The sequence below is a fragment of the Artemia franciscana genome, chromosome 1 (genome assembly GCF_032884065.1).
Source record: "Artemia franciscana chromosome 1, ASM3288406v1, whole genome shotgun sequence".
Taxonomy (NCBI): Eukaryota; Metazoa; Arthropoda; class Branchiopoda; order Anostraca; family Artemiidae; genus Artemia; species Artemia franciscana.
The window spans coordinates 49,385,955-49,406,037 of NC_088863.1; the positions used below are offsets into that span (position 1 = coordinate 49,385,955).

Here is a 20,083-nt window from a genome sequence, read left to right on the forward strand (position 1 = left end):
AGGATAAATTAAGCATGATAAATGTCGAGGAAAGTGATAAAGAAATTTCAAAATGGGATCTATACCCACGATATAAGCCTAGCTTACAAATTATACATATTATTGTTTTCAAAAAGACAGGCTAAATAAATGACCATAAAATTTCATTGAGAGACAAAAGAAATACATAAAAATTACAAGTTAAGCTTTTCTTGCCATCATAGTTTTCTACAAATTTATTTCTGAAAAGCTGTTTTTCAGCTCAAAACCTGGAGTATTATTATAACTTAAAATTAACTATTTGGGGGCCCTCAGCTTGTTGTTTTAAGTTGTTTTAGTGCTTTAAAAAAAATTCCATATTCATATTCACTGGACCTTGTGTTTCAGTAGTTGTTCTTAAGGAATTTGGACAAAAAGTCAGATTTTACCATAAAGAGAAAGGAGTTGAGGAAGGGGAAGCTCTTTTCGAAGCTGGTGCTGCTTCTACAAATATTTTAGAACGATTGGTTTAATACCATAAGCGATGGGAAAAAAACCTAACACGCATCTGTGATCTTTATTCTGAAAAAAAAGCAAAATTCTACATTTTTGTAACCAGGAGCTCAAGACCTCTTCAGTAGGGTTCTTTAATATGCTGAACCATATGATGTGATTTTCATTGAAGTTGCTTACCTTTTTTAGGTTTTCATTCCTCCCTCTTTGTTGAAAGTACGGCCATTTTTTAGGGTCGTAGCTTTTGATGGGTAACATTAAACTCCGTTTTTAGAGTTTAAGTTGCTACTGGCTCAGGTCACTCTTTTGTTATAGTTTGATACCACGAACTGTTTGATCGAATTTTCAAAGCGGGTTGATTGAGGCCAATTTCAACATCATAGCCAAAAATGGTCATAACTTGTACATGAATACGCATTGTCGTAATTGTAACTATCAATTCAGGAAACTGACGCAAAAATAACCTTCAAACCTATGCCGCTTCTCTACAACCCTTGTAGACTTTTCACTCTGGAATTTTGCTTATTGTTGAGACCACAGATGTTCCAGAAACTCGTACAAATATTCTGACTCTGTTTCTAAAAAAATAGGAATTAGTGGATCTTACACCACTAACTAATGAATTAGGAAATTACCAAGGACAGTCAAAATGAAATCGGATTCTTTGCTGTTTAAGTGGGAACAAACATCCATATATGAAAAAACTAGGAGATAGAAAATTCAACTTCGAATAAAGTACAACTACATATGCAGTTATACAGTTTTGGGAACAGCAGGCGCCAAATAATAATAATAAAAGGCAAACTATGGTAACAAATCATCAAAGAATAAGCTAAAATCATATGGCGTCAAACCCCTTTAGAAGGTGTAGCTTGGAGGTGTAGTTCTCTTTGAGAATCAACAGATTATTCATATTTGAATTTTTACAGACGAAAACCAATGTCAAATTTAACGAAAATGAAAACCTTCCTAAAAACTTCCTGTTTTTGAGCAACTTAAGGAAGTATGTTAGTAAATCCTGATTTCTAGGTATAAATAGACATCAGATGGTTCTAGGAGGTAAATAATGTTTGTGTTTTAGTTTTGTCGGTAGTTTGTGTACGCTTAAGCTTTATGTTCAATTTTCGGTTTATTTCTTTTCTGCTCTCCTACGTTTTAATGTATTACCTAAAGATAACAATTTTGCTTCCACTCGCTATTTGAGATCAAGCTCTATTCATATACCCAACCAAAATTACAAAATCTAGTGCTAATGTTTTTTTTAAAGAAAATACATTGGATATGGTATAAAAATTGTTGAAAAAGGGACAATTTTCCTAATTTTTAGGCAATTTAGAATATTTCTACAAGAAAAAGCCTAAGTAATATTGAAATTGTGTCCCTCTGAATGGACAGATTTGGGACCAATGAAATCATATTTTCATTTCGGAGTAATTTGCAGCCATATGCTTGTTGCAAAATCATTTGTTTTCGATGAATATAAAACGTAACTGTCCTGTTATGCTACGACAATCTGGTTGGTTTCAACCTATAAAATTAACAACATGTTACTAATGAAAACATGCAGATAGGAAACATCTTCTATTTAGTGCGATTACTGTACTCAGCTCTCGCATAATAACCTTGTCTTTTGAATACGTTTCACTATGCACTCTTTATTTGGAACTTGCTATTGTTTTTTTCAGAATATATCAAGAAGCCTGGTAAAATAGCACCCCCTCAAGAAGTGGCTTTATCTCTTTATATTCAGCATATTAGCAAATTATCAGAAATGGAAATGGTGAGAAATAGTGTTGTTTTTATTTACAAAAAAAAATAACTTGTAGCTTTCCCAATGGTTTCTTTGAATGGAGCTACCGTTGATTGTCATATATTATATTTAAAATATTGTTTTTTTTTCAATTTTTAACTCAGTTTCAAAAAGTGCTGTTCAGCTGTTCAGATACCCCTCTCAATAGTCTTTTGACATATTTGATTTCATGCAAGTCTATTTCCTTTCTTTTTAAATTTGAGACTGCTGATGTAAGCGAAAACACGTTGCGGAAAGTTTTCCGTTGATTTGAAGTTTTAATATCACTCCCTACTTTCCTTTGAATAAGCTCGAACTTTTTTATTTAACGTTTGATCTTATTCAAACCAAGCCGGAAAATCTACCTTCCTCCATCGTCGAATATATCTCCCGAAAATCCCCCACACAAAAAATTCATCCCAAGAAAATTTCCCTAATAGTAGATTCCTCCTGCGTAAAATCCACCCCCCCCCCTGAGAACTTCCCCTGGAAATATCCCTACTCTAGTTTGACAAAAAAAATTGTTGTTTAATTTTTAATCGTTTTTCGAATCTTGCCAGAAATCCTACCTCGAAGGAAATTTTCCACAGAAAACTCCACTTCTCCCCCTTCACAAAACTTCTCCCGCAGAAAATTTTTTCGTTGAAAATCCCCCTATGGATTTACCCCTTCTACGCAAAAATCCCCCCAGAAAAGTTCCTACTTGCTGAAAATTTCGCTCTGACAATTCCCTCGGAAAGCTTTCTCCACGTGAAAAATTAACCAGCGAAAGAGAAAGTGAGACAAATAAAGGAATTCCTCTATCAATTCTGGAAAATTCCTATCGTGTAAAATTTCCCATTGAAAGCTCCCCCGTAAACTTTCTCCCGCAGAAAATTCTCTCTTAGGAAAATTTTTCCCTTACCCAGAAAATTTCCCCTTGAAAAATTTCCTTACATTAAAAAAAAATACTATGTGTAAACAACGGGCCAATTAGATAACTTACAGCTGCTCCCTTGGTAATGGGGGGGGGGGCTCTTATCATCCTGAGAGGCATAATTATTGGGTCTTCAACAGTTGTGAATCAAGTGGATACATCAAAATTTCGACTTTATGTTTCTGGATAAAAAAGGACTTGGAGAGGTGGCTTTGCGCCATCTAGTCTTTTTGGTCACTTAAAACGGCACTAGAACTATTAATTTTCATTTAAGTAAGCTGTCTCGCGAACTTTCATGTCCCCTTACTCGAGACCATCACCTTTATACGAAACCGGGGAAATTTTTTCAGGCTCGTACATCTTAATGGGCAGAATAAAACTTTATGAGTTCTAAATATTTATAATTAGCATTAAAAGCCAATTGTTTTGATGTGTTAATTGTTACAGGCTTAAACAAATGAAATTAAAACGTATGTTTTGTTTTAGAATTATGGTAAAAGGGTCTTTTTGTAGTCTAAACATAGTTCGACTAGCAAAATAGCCTATCGTACGACAGGGAGAAAAAAAATTAGCACATAGCAAAAAAAAGAATCCCTTTACCCCGTCCATCCCTCCTGACACCCACACAAAAGCATAACGTAAAATCTGGAGAGTTTCATCTGATCTATTATGACACAAAACAGGGTCTGCTCAGCAACTGCATATAAATTTGGTAGTTTTTAATGAAACCTAACGATGGTATGCAATGCCTGTAATGAGAAATGCTCGATTGCTTTCAGGCTTCAGGTATAAAAAAACGTATACTCTTTTGTGATAATCCCAAGCACACAAGACTGCGTTTGCTCGGTGTTCCGGAAACTTATCAATAATGGAAAGTAAAAATTTGAAGATGTTAATGACTTTTTATTAACATAGTATGAACTTTTTGTACATTACTAGTGCCCATGTACATTATAGCCTAAAAACCAATGACACTTGTGCTAGTGTTACCTTAGTTATCACTGAGATGTTAGATGGTTGTAGAATTTTTTGAAGCCGAATTCACTTGAGCTCCTCTTCTTTCTTGTTCAAGTCTGTCTTGCCTTGAGGCACCGAAAGAGTTATGAGAGAAGAAAAAAAGACTTTACTTCTGAGCTATGTTTTTTTGTATTGCATTATTATGGTCAAAATATGGTCATATAATATTTTGGTCATATACGTGTCAAAATGTGGTCAAAATGTGTCTGATATACTTATCAGTGTTAGGTCATTTTGAGGAATTTTATAAAAATTTATCCCTAATCTACGCTGGGGCACCGTCGCTTGGGGCAGTAAATACAGGTGGGGGATGAAGAAGGTCCCTCATAAGTCACTCAAAGGGGCTCACCGATGTGTGCACACGTCCCGCGAGACACAAACCTTCTCCAATTACATGGTTAAATTACATGGTGATGCAGAACATCATCGTTGGAGGATTCTCTGTAGAAGGAAAACTGCAACAAGGTGTAATATCCGGGTCTATGGACGCAAGCCTCTACAAAGGACTGCCTCTACACTTTTGGGGTACCCGTAAGACTGGGGATCTTGCGCTCAACTCTATTCCCACTTGAGGAGTGGTGCCCCTCGAGGAAATTATAGCCTAGTAAACGACACAGCATTCAAACAGGATTTTGGTTCATGGATACTTCTACTGGGTTTGGTTTGTTTTGATGGGTGTTTTCGGGCCGAAAAACCTCTTTCAACCTAATTTATCTACTATGGGTTGCCTCGCTGTAGTGGGGTAATATTTGTAGGCAATAATATATAATGAGTTGGAGGTAATTAGCTTGAGACTGTCTGTGTAGGATTTCGACTCTTCTTGATGGAAGAGCGTTGTCAAGTGCTGAAAACCACGTTGTGACCAAAATAGGCGCAGGATTGCACAAAGCCTCTTCTACTGGAGGTCCAAGGGACTTCTTGCTGTCCGGTTCTAAGCCAGCAGAAGCACTGTAGTGTAGACTTGGGAAGATTTGCAGGTCCCAATCCTGTGCTGGTATCCAGGACTATTAATTTTCCTAAAGGCACAATAATTTCAATGATGTAAAGAATTTGGAAATTGGAACTTAGAATGTTACAACATTAAGGCAAGACTATTGCATCGACATTTTTACTGACGAATTCTCATGATAGGGGGGTGATAGATTGACAAAGATTGTCATAAAGAAAGGTTTGAAAGCAATGGGAACTTCTTGGGAGGTTGTAAAGAGGGAGGCATTAAATAAACTGGGACATAGATGGAGCGTACGTAGCCCTGTTGGCCTCAGGCAACTTGGTTCCGTGGTGGATTTTTGTTAGTTAGTTAGTGTATTAAGTTAGTTATTGTCAGAATTCCTTTTTTTATAGCTTCAGTTACCATTGGGCCGAAACGTATAAATAAATCTTCAATAAAAAAAATTCAATAAATAAACACTTTTATTTGAAAGTGAAACAACAACAAAAATCTCGATGTTTCGGCCACATGTTCTTTGGCCGTCTTCACCGTCTTCAGTTTATCTGTTGAAGACGTCCACTGTATATATGACCGAAATATCCAGATATTTTTTGTTGTTGTTTCACTGTCAAATTAGAAGGTTTTGTCCCTTTGAATTGTTATCTTTACTTCATGAAAATGCATAGTGGTCTTCGAAGACACTTGGACTGAGTCGTTTTTTACGTACAGATATTCACCGCGAACTGTTTGATGGTTAGTGTAAAATACACCTCTAGGTCCGTTGATAATTTAAATACATGAATTATCTTATTTGCAAATGCGGCTAAAAAAACTGTTACAACAAAGTATAACGCTGATCGAAGAGTTCTTGGTAACCAGCTGAGCTGTATTGTCTTACTTTTTCTTTATCGACTCAATTTTAAATGTTGAGACTGAAGATGTTCCGAGGGAATTGTTAGGGAGGAATTTTCAGCAGGATTTGAATTTTCTAATGATTTTATGTGGGTGGAGGTATTGTTCGAGGAAGAAATTAACAATTTCTCCCGCAGGAAAATAATTTTATTGCTGCTCTTCGCTTTCAGTTAAATTTATTTTTATTTAATCCCCAAAATAAGAATACTATTGCCGGGTTCAAATTTTTAAATATTCTGAATACCAATGATTGTTTTTATAATATTATTAAACTACAAAGAATTATGATTACATATTGTATTTAAATACCGTAACATATATCGTAAATAAATATCTCTGAATGAGAATGTCCGAGTTTAAACACCGGTCATGCTTTTTTTTATTGCCACATGCTAAATTTAAGAGTGAAAGTTCACAGGCCTGGAGTTTTTATGCATCAAAACAATTCTCTTTCCTGTATATGATGTGTGTTTTATTTTCGCTAACCGAGTTTTGCAAAATTATTATAAGTTCATTTATGTAACGACTTGCCCAATCGTAGTCGTATCAATACATGGCTGAGTTTGGAGATGGGCGATCGCCCCTTCAAACCCCCTTTTGTCCTTGATTTTGGAAATACCAATTTTGGTCATTCCAATAAAAAGCAGCTGTTTTTTGTATTTTTGTTGGAATAATTAAAAAAATGCCCTCCTCTAGATTCTAAAAATTATTCTGCAAACCCCTTCCAAATTCTTAGGAATTTCCGCCCAACCCTACTGCACAATATTGTATAAATATCTAAAAAATTCACACAAACTATGTAGTAACATATACTCCTAGGTTTCACCTCTTAGATTAACTAAACATTCGCCACAAACTAAAACTAATTGTATGTTTAATCTATCATACAAAAAAGGAAATTAATTACACAAGTCAGTTTGCATGAAGTATTTCTGGTTGCACGAAAAAATACACACTATTATTTTTGGAAAAATATAGTTATTAAGAGAGAGTTTCTATAACAATGCTACCCCAGAAAAACAAGGAAAAACAACGATATAGTTTAGAATGTACGACCCTTTCTACTGTCAGCATAAAATACTTTTATCTCTTTAGTTATTCCTACTAAGCTTGTAAATGAAGCAAGAGAAATGACAACTTTGTACAAAGTAGGCTTATATTTATTATGTTCCAGACCTTTTCGTAACTGTCTGACCCACTCTTTTAATTATTGTCCTTTTTTAATGTCCCTTTTTTGTTGTGCAATCTGCAGTATATTTTAATTTTAGGTTTTTTCAAATGTTACTTATTAAAAACAGGAAAAATATTTAGTTCGCTGCTAATTTGTACTATTAAGAAGCACAGTTAACCGCATATTTTATTTAAAGGGGGAATAGGGTGAAGGGTCATTCCAATAAAAGTATATCGCAGTTTCGATAAGAGGACGAGTGAGGAAGCTATATTACTTGGTTTGATTTTACAGTCAAACCAAGAAGCATCAAAAATTTTTGTGTGACTCACTAGAAGGACAAAATAACTTCAAAACTTGAAATTCTACTTTGGTATTGTTTATTTGCAAGCTAAAATTGTTTAAATGGTTTTTGTCTCAATTTTGGCTTGTTTTCTAGCTACTTTTTCTGTGGCAAAAAACTCAAAGAGACCTTTATAAACAAATTTGGAATATATCACCAAAATTTTTATTAAATTTCTGGTCTGTCAGGCCCAATACGACAATGGTGCAAATAATTGCACCAAATTGACATGTTTATTCTAAAAAAGAGGAAAAAACGAATGACGGTGCAAGAATATATCTTGGGGGAGTGATGGGGTCCCTCCGACTCCTTGGATCCGCTACTGTTAAGCGCCAAATTGTTTATCCACTAATTTTTTTTTATATTCACACGAATTGATGAAAAAATCTAACGTTCAAGAATGGTGAGAAACGCACCAAAAATGTTTTATTTAAAGACTGGGACCTGTTCAGGATGACCTGCGGTTCTAACTACTTTCCAAAAAATACCAGATTACAGATGTATGCATACTTTTCTTTTACGAATCACAACAAAATTATAGCTTACAAATAAGAATACATAAAAGCTTTTTTAAAGTGTTCAACAGTTCCCCTCGCCGACTCGGTATGAATGATAAAGGCGCAAAAAAAACAAACAACAAAATCGTGAAACAGAAGAAAAATAATATATTTTTGAATTTAGTGTTAGCTTAATGTGATAAAAGGTAAAAAATGTGTGCCAAAAGATCAAATATTTTTGCCTTCTTTTAGAACTGATACTGTGATTATGGAATTTGCTGTTAGTATTGTACTGTGATTATGGAATTTGCTGTTAGTACTGGTATTGAATTGTTTTATTATTACCCTGATATTTATATTCACGAATTTTATGCCGTCAATACTCGGGCCGGCGCTCCTTGGGATCACAAGCCGGCCTTGTAGTTAGATGATTAAGAGATCCATAACCATCTGATAAACACAATAACTTGACAAAACCAATGAATAAAACAGACAACATCCTGTGTACAAGGTAGAACAACCAAGAATACATTCTAGAAATAATAAATGTGTTCAAAAAATGTCCTGTTACATTATATTGTTGAAACTTGGAGGGGCAAGGGGCTATGGGTAGTGCATCAAAAATACCTTGCCCAAGTTTTATCCTACTCCTAGTGTAACGGTTTTAGAAAATAATAATAGCCACCATTACCCTGTAGAGGTATTATCATACTTTTACATCATTTTTTTTTAGTTGTTTCTGGATACCAAACTCGTAAATCAACACCTTCGAGTTCAGGTAACTTTAAACTCTTTGGTACCCAAATTAGCAGACTTCAATTACACCTTTAAATCCAAAGGGGTCCTGTCCGTGCATCATAATTTGCGTTTGTGTTTTCAGGAGATTACGATTTCATTCTACCTGAGGCTTCAGTGGTTGGACCGCAGGCTGAAGTCAAAAACCAATCGTCCAATACGGGTTCCAAAGGGAGTATTACACTGTTTGTGGTTACCAGATATTTACTTTATGGAGGCTAAATCTACAGGAGAGCCTGAAGCATCGGTATTTCACGTAGATCCTGATGGGAAAATTATTTGGAGCAGACTGTAAGAAAGTGCTCCTTCTTTGTGTTGCAACTGTCGTAGTTTTGCGATATATACCCCTATAAGATCAATCAAACACACCGTAATATTCGACAGTTTAGTCGAGACTAATTTGACTCACGTTGTAAAAACCATATTATTAAAAAGTTTGGCAATGGTTGTGGAAAATTTATTTCATTTTCCTTAATGTTTAAATAGGGAAGTCAGGCGAATCAAAAATCGAACAGCATGGGCCTTAATTAATGTGCTGTCCAATGAACTGTTTGACCTATGGATAGAGAGGCGATAAATGGCCGCCTTTTTTTACTGGCCCCAGATATAACCAAAGGATGCGGGGTAAAGATTGCTCATTTTGTTGTTGTATTACTCGTTTGTGTGTTGTTGATTGGCTTTTCTGTGAATTGTTAACGAACTCTTGATGAGGATAAGCGCAAAAAATACTCTAAGCCCACACAAAGATAAACTTTTGTGCTAAGCCTAGGGCTCTATAGGGTTTTAACATGAGGGGAGTGGCTGAGACGCATTTACAACGATACTAATTCTTACATTTTGAATGATCGTGGAATGGGAAAGGAAATGGTGTTTTTTTTTTGTCTTTCTTATGCGATTTTCTGTCCTATATGCAAAACTTATAAGGGAATGTATACCTTGTTACCTGTTAGTGTTTTTAATTAGACAACCTGCTGAAACGCAAATAGCATATTTGGACCAATTCAGCCTACTTAATCCTGCGCTCTGTTTTATATATTCCATCTTATGATGGATATATGTTTAGGCCAACTTATGTAGAGCATTCCAAGTTAAACCTTGAGAATTATCCTAACATATAAAAAGTTCAGGCTTTCATTGTGTATGAAAGCACGGGATCATTTAAAAATGTGAAAAACTGACAGACAAAAATGAGGAAAACTACAAATATTCCCCGAGAATCCAAATTTGGTGATACTTATGGTTCTAGTTTGAGATTGATAGTCCGGTTTTTTAAAATTTCTTTTTACTTCCAGCTTTGGTGCCATATTATCGGTGCCATTTAAAGGTCTAAAATACCGAGATTAATGGGTATCATTTATAAAACAACCGTGGTGTTGGTTCACTACGTTTGTCATCCTGAACAACATAATCTGAAAGAATGGTACGCTGCACAATATACAATACAAATAAGGCCGTATCCAGAGGGGGGGGTGTAAGGGGTTTGAAAACCTTCTCCTTAAATGTTTGTCCGACTCGTAAAAGCGTAACAAAAATGAATATAAATAAATTTCGATGTGTTTTTTTAAGTTTTTTTTGCACTCCCCTCCCCCAAAATAAACTTTTGTAAACTTCCCCTCTCGAAGAAAATTTCTGGATAAGGTCCTGGCTGCAAACTTTGTATATTCTGTATTTTTATATCCTCATATATATATCTGTAAAAAAACATGTGCATTCAAAAGATACGCTTAAATTTGAGTAGTTCAGTACCATTTGCTATGATGTTGATTACACAGAAGCCAGCCCTTTCAAAATACCCTTTTGTAATTTTACAATTTACAACTAAACTTTTACAATTAACTGCTTACTTCAGCAATTTAAACTATTTTTTAATATTGTAACTTTGGCAATTCTTTCCTCAATTAGAACCAAGAAATGTTTTGCAAATCTCGTTCTTCCATCCCTCCTTCCGTTCATCCCTTTACGAGGAGTTTACAAAAGTCCAGAAGACGAAGACAGTTTACCTTGAGAAACCGCTGGAGAAAACTTCTTGGACCAATCGGTTGAGGAACATCATCTGTGAACTCGCTTAGAAAGGCTTCGAAATAATGGTTACGTCATAAGGCTTCCACTGTTCATCTCTTCACTTTAAGATTTCACAAGTGATGGCATTGTGGGTTCCACTGGACAAATAGGGGGTATACTATTGGGGCTACTATCCTCTCAAGACACTATTAAACATACCTGGGTATTACGCAATACTATAGTACACGTGTAATAGTATATTTTACCTGGTTTTCTACGTACTAGGGCCTTGTTTACTTGTGTAAATCTTTTTTTTTGATGCTACATAATAGAACTTGTTAGAGTTCAGGGGCCGATATTCAAGATGCAAATGTAGTCGGTACATCATAGTTTTTTTTCTTCGCTGGTTTAAAATCCTAGGGGTGTAGGGAAAAATACCTCTAGCCCCCCACAAATCTTAATTTCTTTGGTTCTTATGTTTAAAAGCCTACGAGGGCCAGTAAAATCTTCAGGACCCCTGCACAATCATGACTTCTTTGTTTGCTGCATAATAGGAGTTGTCTGACCTCAAAACCCACTAGTTAAGATGCAAACATAGGTGCCATCGTCATCACATTTTATTTGCTTTGATTATCAATTACTTGAGAAATTTCAAGGCTCACCGGTGGGTACGTTCAAGACGCCGTTCCGTGGCAACCTGTTCTAAAGGGGGACCTAACAGCCGGTTCCACAGGCTCCTAGCAATCAATTTGAACAGGGACTCCAGCAGTCAATTCCACCTGGGGTCCTAGCAAAGAACTCCAACGGGTCCCTAGCAGTCAATTCCACCGGGGACACTAGCAAGTAATTCCAACAGGGGCTCTAGCAGTCAATTTCAACGGGGCCCCTATCATTCGATTTCACCTTGGTCCCTAGCAACCAATTTTATCGAGCCCCCTCAGGAGCCAATTCCACCGGAACCCTACCAACTGATTCCAACGGTGGCCCCACCAGTCAAGTGGGGAACCCCTGGCTGTAACTGGGAATGACATAATCTCGCATGGCATGGCTCTTCAAGGCCGATGGAAAACCACTGCTTGTAACTAAGGAGGGCACACACGTGCACACTACATAAAGATGGTGCACACCTGGGTGCTACGTAATGAAGGCTCGAACGTTACTGTTACGTAATGATAACAAAAACGTGGAGTGTTACGTAATGAATGGTCACACATGGGCTGGTACGTAATGATGGCGAACGTGTGGGATGTAACAAAATGACAGTACACATGAGGGGTATTACGTAATGATGATGCAAACGTACGTAATACTTCAAGAGATTTTTCCTTTAATGTGTTTTTTCTTCAAAATTTTATTTGCTTCAAGATTTTATTTTTTCGCGATTTTTTTTTCTCAGGGAGCCTTTATAATCGAAATATTTTTGTCCGCTTTAGGATTCGAAAGAGATTTTCCCCCAATGAAACCGTGCGCTAGACACATATACAAAGAAAGCCTTGCTAATATTTACATTCATAAAACAGTTTCTAATGGAATTCTGTTATTGTTTCTGGAAATTTCTTAGCGACATCCTGACAATTCGCATAACATGATGATTTTTGCTTGAATCAATCTTCTCCCTGTTACCGTTATCCGCAAGCTTTTGATCGCGTGTTTCCTAGGTCTGATATAATTGACATGCAGAGAAAAAATCGATTACTAGAAATAGGTAAATCTCAGTATTTGCGAAATTTCCTTTTTGATTGGCTTTAAAAATTACACTTTATACAACAGAAGTCTCATTATTTACAATACCAATAATATGAAGAAAAATGTCAACCTCACAAAAAAAAACTCGCTTAAAAAATGAAACACACAAGCTAAAAAAAAAGACAAATTTTTTCATTCTGTTCAGGATGGGCGATACATTTTAAAATTCCTACTACAAGAATGGCAACCAAGAACGCTAGTAAGTAAAACACGCAAACAAAGAAAAAAGACTTTTTTTGGATTCGTTTCAATATGGCTCATTAACATTAGATTTTTCTTGCTATATAAAGAGTAACCAGAAACAAAGAACGTTTTCTCGTCAGCAAATGAAACACTTAAATGAAGGAAAAACAGCACCTTTTTTACTTTCGTTTCAATATGACTCATAAATATTGAATTCCTTACTGCAAGGAGAGTCAACAGGAAAAAACAACGTTTTCTCGCTAGTAAACGGAACAGAGAAAAGAAGAAAAAAGAGAAAGTTTGTTGTATTCGGTTCAAGATGGGTCATGCATTTTAAAATTCTTACTACAAGGAGGGAAACTAGGAACGCAGAACGTTTTTCTCGCTAGCAAATGAAACCTGCAGACGAAGAAAAAACAGTAGCAGAATTACGTTTTGAGTGAGCCTTAAGTATTAGCCTACGTCTAACGCAGCAGAAGCCTCATTAGCTACTCTAATAGTAATAAGATAGAAATTTCTAGTTAGCAATATGTTTTTTTGCTAGTAAATGAGACACGCAAACGAAGAAAAAATAGACATTTCCTTTGCATTAGGATATTTCTGAGAGGTTTAATTGAAAAGGCCACACTCCTTTGAGCCAAGACTAAGCATATTTACACATCCGTAACAACATGCGGCTGCTTTGTCACATCCCAGTGAGACGTATTATCATTTCTAAGGAATTTTTTTTATAGATATTTTCATAATAAAATCATGCTTTAAATCCAGCAATTCGTGTTTTATCAAGCCACCCCCAACGTGACACCCTCCATGGCAATTCAAGCAAACTTGGCAGACTATGGATGGCAAACAGCAGCCTCTTGTCCTCAGGCAAGGCCTCTTGTCCTAAGGCATTTTCCTGATATTTTCATGATAAAAATATGCATTAAATCCATCGATTCGTGTTTTCTCAAGCTATTCCCTCGTGGTACGCCATGCCAATTCACGCTAATGATTCCCACTATGTCCAGTCTATGCCATCCCTTTGCCACACAATGCCTTGAAAATGGTACCCATTGGCGTACATTATCACACATAAGAATTTTTTCAGGCCTTTTCTAGCAAAAATATCCTTTTCAAGTAGAATCGATCGTTCAACCTTAGAAGAAAATTCCCAATAGCATTTATTATGATGACTCATGACAGTTGACGCAAGCGTGGTACAGTTTTAAAGCACAGTCACACGCACAGTTATGGTCAGAGACACAAAAACACACTCAGACACACAGATTAAGACAGCCATAGACAAACAACGAGACCGGCAAACATACACTTGGACAAAAAGGGAGACAGGTAAACACACTGTCAGACACACAGGCACGGTGAGAGAAAGACAAATAACATGCACAAACACCCACATTCAGACACAGAAAAACAAAAATACAAATGTAGAGAAAGGCAAAACCACACTCATACGCGCCCAGGGACAGGAAAAAACACAGTCAGGCGTAAAGGCACGACGATTGAGAGACAAAAACACACACAAACACATAGAATCAGAAAAACAAACATGCAAGGAGAAGTACAGAGAAAGGCATACGCACGCTCAGACACGCACAGACATACAAAAACATAATCAAGCACACAGGCATGGTGAGAGAGAGAGAGAGAGAGAGAAAAAAAACGCATACAAGCATATAGAGTCAAACAGAAAACAGACTAAGACAAAGACAGAGACAGGTAAACACCAGATGAGACAAACACATAGAGACATGCAAACACACAATCAGACACACAGGCATTGCGAGAAAGAGAGGAAGAGAAAGAGAAACACACACATAATCACGCAGAGTCAGGTATAAAAACAGATAAAGAACAACAAAGACACGGGCAAACGAAAATTAAGACACACACATAGAGACAGACAAAAACACATTCGGTCACACAGGCACGGTGAGAAACAGACAAAAAACACACACAAACAAACTGAGTCAGACAGACGAAACAAAAAGACAAACACAGAGACAGTAAAAACACAATCAGACTGATACAGAGACAGGCAAACACACAGTCAGACACAAGGGTGCGGCGAGAGAGAGACATAACATACACAAACAAACAGAGAAAACACAGAAACAGGCAAACAAACAATCAGAAACTCAAATAGGCAGGCAAACACATAGTTAGACACAACGGCACAGTGAAACGAAAATAAAAAACAAGCACAAAGAAACAGAGTCAGAAACACAAACACATATAGACAAACACAGAGACAAGCAATTATACCCTTAGACACACAAAGAGACAGGTAAACACGCAAAGGAAGGGAAACACACACTCACAAGCACACAGAGACAAGCAAATACAGAGTAAGACACACAATCATCGTGCGATGGAGATAAAACACACACAAACACACAAATTCAGACACAATAAAACACAAAGAAAAACTTAGAGACAGGCAAACAAATACTCAGAAACACATAGAGACATACAAACACACAGTCAGACACACAGGCAGTGAATGAGAAAAATACAAAAGACACACAAACACACAGAGTCAGACACACAAACCCACAGAGTCAGACACACAAACCCACAGAGTCAGACACACAAACAAACAAATACAAACACAGAAAAAGACAAACACTCAATCAGATGCAAGCAGAAAAATGCAAACACAAAGTCATACACAAAATAGCGGTGAGACAAACACACAAAAAAACAAGTGTCAGAAACACAGACACACGAAGACAAACACAGAAACGGGCAAACACACGATTAGACACACACGGAGATATGCAAGCACACAGTCAGATACACAGGCAATGAAAGAAAGAGAGACAAAATACACACAAATGCACAGATTCAGACACACAAAGACACAAATAAAAACACAGAAACAGGTGAGCACACACTCAGACACACACAGAGACATGAAAACACACAGTCAGACCCACAGTAACGGTGGAAGAAAGACAAAACACACACACAAAAACAAAGGCAAAAACAGAGACAGGCAAACCCACACTTGAAAACATAGAGACAGGGAAAAACACTTACGACGGAAAAAGAGGTTGGAAAACACAGAGTCAGACGCACAGGCACGGTGAGAGGGAGAGAGAAACAAAAATAAATTACACAAGAGTCAGATGCACAAATAGAAAAATACAGAGTCATACATACAAAAATGAATACATAAAAAGGCAAACACACAATCAGACACACACGGTGATATTAATTCACACACTCAGACACACAGGTAGTGAAAGGGAGGGGGACAAAATACATACAAACTCACAGAGTTAGAGACACAAAAACACAAATACAAACACAGATACAAGGGAACGCACACTCAGGCAGACACAAAGATATGAAAAGACAGAATCAGACACACAGTCACGTTGGGAGAAAGACAAAAAACAAACAAAAACACGCAGTCAAACATAAGCCAATAAACACACAGACAGACACACTGGGACGGAAAGAGATAGGCAAAAACACACACACAAAGACGCAGAGTCAGACACGTAAGAACTCAAAAAGACAAACAAAGAGACATTCAAACACACACTCAGACAAACACAGAGATAGGAAAATATATAACCAGACACACAGTCACTGTGAGGAAGAGACAAAACACCCATAAACACACAGAGTCAGACGCAAAAGCATATAAAGATAAAAACGAAGACAGGCAAAAACATACTAAGACACACATAGAGACAGCCATTAAAACAATCAGACACACCAACACAGTGAGAGAAAGACAAGAAACACAAAAGTACACAGACAGACGCACAAACGCACAAAGACCAACTCAGAGACAAGCAAACACACAAGCATGGTGAGAGAGAGACAAACAAAAAAGCCAAACACATGGAGTCATACACAAAACAGACAAATACAAACATAGAGATAGATGAAAACACACTCAGACATACAGATAGAGACAGGCAGATACAAATTCAGACATAGAGGCACAATGAGAAAAAAACCCATTGAAATGCTTAAAGTCAGACACACCAACACAATAAGACAAACACAGAGAAAAACAAAACCCATTCACACTCAAAAAAATACATACAAAAACACAGTCAAACACACAGGTACCATAGGAGAGAGACAAAAAAGCATCCATAGACAGAGTCAAATACACAAACACAAACACAAAACAGAGACAGGCACTCACACACTCTGACACACACAGAGACAAGCAAAGACACAAATACTCAAAGATAAACACAGAGAAAGGCAGAAATGCACTCAGACACAGACAAAGACTGGCAAACACACAGTCAGACACACAGGTAGGGTGACATAGAGACAAAAAACACACACAAACATACAGAGTAGAACACACAAACATACGAAGACAGACATAGAAACTGCAAACTCACTCTCAGACCCATAAAGATAAATCTAAACCCTCAGTCAGACATACAGTTACGGTGAGATACAAAAATCACGCACAAATACACATTGTCAGAAACATAAACACAGACAGACATAGACATAAACAGGCAAAACAAACTCCTACACAGGCAGAGGCATGCAAATACAAAGTCAGACACACGGACACGGATGGAGATGAAGACAAAACATAAAAACACACAGAGCAATACAAAGAGACACACAAATACAAATATAGAAATAGGAAAACACAGAGGCTACTCTAACATACACAGGGACATGCAAACAAAACGTCAGACACACAGTCGTGTTGAGAGACAGACAAAAATACAAAAAAACCCACAGAGTCAGACAAACAACCTCACAAAGACAAACACGGAGACAAGCAAACAAACACTCGGACAAATACAGAGACAGGCAAATACACAAACAGACGCACAAGCACAATGAGAGAGAGACGAAAACACACACAAACCCACAGAGTTGGACAAACAAACAGAAAAAGACAAACACAGAGACAGGTGAACACACACTCAGACACAAACAGAGACAGGAAAACACCCAGATAGACGTACAGGCACGGTGAGACAGAGATAAAAACTTAAACACACAGTTTCAGACACACAAACACACAGGCATAATGAAAAAGAGACAAAAAACACACACAAACACACAGAGTCAGACACAAAAACAAACAAATAGAGGCAAAAAACAGACAATCACACACTCAGACAAACAAATAGGCATGCAAAGACTCAGCCAAAGACACGGTCACGGTGATACAGAGTAAAAAAACACACAAACACACTATGTCAGAAACACAAACACACAAAGACAAATACAGAAACAGGCATACACGAACTCAGACACACAGAGAGATATGCAAACACAAAGTCAGTCACATAGTCAAAGTGAGAGAAAGACAAAAAACGCAAAAACGCACAGAGTCAGACACACTAACAAACAAAGATGAATACGGAGACAGGCAAATGCACACTCAGACAAACCCAGAGACAGGCAAACACATAGTCATATACATAGACACCATGAGGAAGAGACAAAACACAAACAAACACACAGAGTCAGACACAGAAAAACATAAAGACAAACAAAGAGACAGGCAAAAATACACTCAGAAACACAAAGAGACGCAGTCAGACGCACAGACACGGTAAGAGAGAGAGAGAGAGAGAGAGAGAGAGAGAGACAAAAACACAAACAAATACATAGTGCTTTACACACAAAAACACAAAGACAAACTCATAGACAGGAAAACATACACTCAGACACACACACAAAGACATGCAAACACGCATTCAGACACAAAGGGAGGATGAGAGGGAGAGAAGGAAAACATATACTAACACTTAGAGTCAGACACAGAAACACATAAAGACAAACAAAGAAACAGGCAAACACACACTCAGACACAAATAGAGTTGGGTGAACGCACAGTCAGTCACAAAGTCAAGGTGAGAGAAAGACGAAAAAAACAAAAACAAACAGAGTCAGGCACACAAACAAACAAAGAAAAATACAGAGACAGGTAAAAGCACACTCGGACAAAACCAGGGACAGGGTAATACACAGTAAAACACACAGGCACGATGAGAAAGAGACAAAAATACACAGAGTCAGACACAGAAACATACAAAGACAAATGAAGAGAAAGGCAAACACACACTCAGACACACATGGAGACGCAGTAAGCCGCACAGACGTGATGAGAGAGAGATTGAGATAAAACACAAAAACAAACCCACAGTGTCAGACGCACAAATACACAAAGACAAACTTAGAGACAGGCAAACACACACGCAAAGCTAGGCAAACACATATTCAGACACACGGGCACAGTGTGAAAGAGAGAGACAAAAAACACAGATTAGACGGACAAACACAAAAAGACAAACACAAAGACAGAAAAAACACTCGGACACATACAGAGACAAGCAAACACACAGTCAGACACACATATAGACAGGCAAACGTGCAAAAATAAACACAGAGACAGGCAAAATACACTCAGACACAAACAGAGAGGGGCAAACACCTAGTCAGACACACAAGCACGGTGGGAGAGAAAAAAACACACACAAACAAAGAGAGTCAGAAATACAAAAATACGAAGACAAACACAGACACAGGGAAACACAAACTCATACACAAAAAAGACGAGAAAATACATAGTAAGACACGCAAACATACAAAGACAATAATAAAGACAGGCAAGCACACACTCAGAGATACCCAGGCAAGTAAACATACAGTCAGACACACAGGCATGGTTAGAGAGAGAGAGATAGTCAAAAGACGCACAAACAGAAACAGTCAAACACTCAAACACACACAAAAAACACAGACAACGGCAAACACACACAGACAACGGCAAACATACGCGCACAGAGACAGGCAAACTCACAAACACTTAAAAACAAACAAACAGACATGCAGACATACACTCAGACACAAACACCGAAACAGGAAAACACACATTCAGACACACTGGCATGGTTTGAGAGAAATGCAAAAAACACACATAAACACACATTGTCAGAAGCACAAAAACGCAAAGACAAACACAGAGACAGGCAAAACAAAAACTTACACATATCAATACAGCAAGCACACAATTAGACAAACAGGCACGTTAAGAGAGATAGACAAAATAGACATAGGCACAGTCAGACAAACCAACACTCACATGCAAGCACAAAAACAGGAAAACACACACCAAGTGACATGCAAACACAGGGTCAGACTCACAGTCACGGTGGAGGAGAGGCAAAACATATACAAAAAATCTCAGAGTCAGACAAATAAACACATAAATACAAATAAATTAAAAGGCAAACGCACACTCAGAAACACATTCAGACACAGGCAAACAAAAATTCAGACACACAGGTACTATGAAAGAGA

General features: G+C 37.3%; 1 protein-coding gene across 1 annotated transcript in view; it reads left to right on the top strand.

The window, feature by feature from the left end:
- LOC136032494 (gamma-aminobutyric acid receptor subunit delta-like) overlaps window positions 1–20,083 on the top strand; it is a 65,768-nt gene that overhangs the window by 12,225 nt on the left and 33,460 nt on the right. The window contains exons 3-4 of the mRNA XM_065712818.1: window positions 2,157–2,251; window positions 8,925–9,130. Coding sequence (XP_065568890.1) covers window positions 2,157–2,251; window positions 8,925–9,130 — 301 coding nt within the window. The remainder of the gene's footprint in view (window positions 1–2,156; window positions 2,252–8,924; window positions 9,131–20,083) is intronic.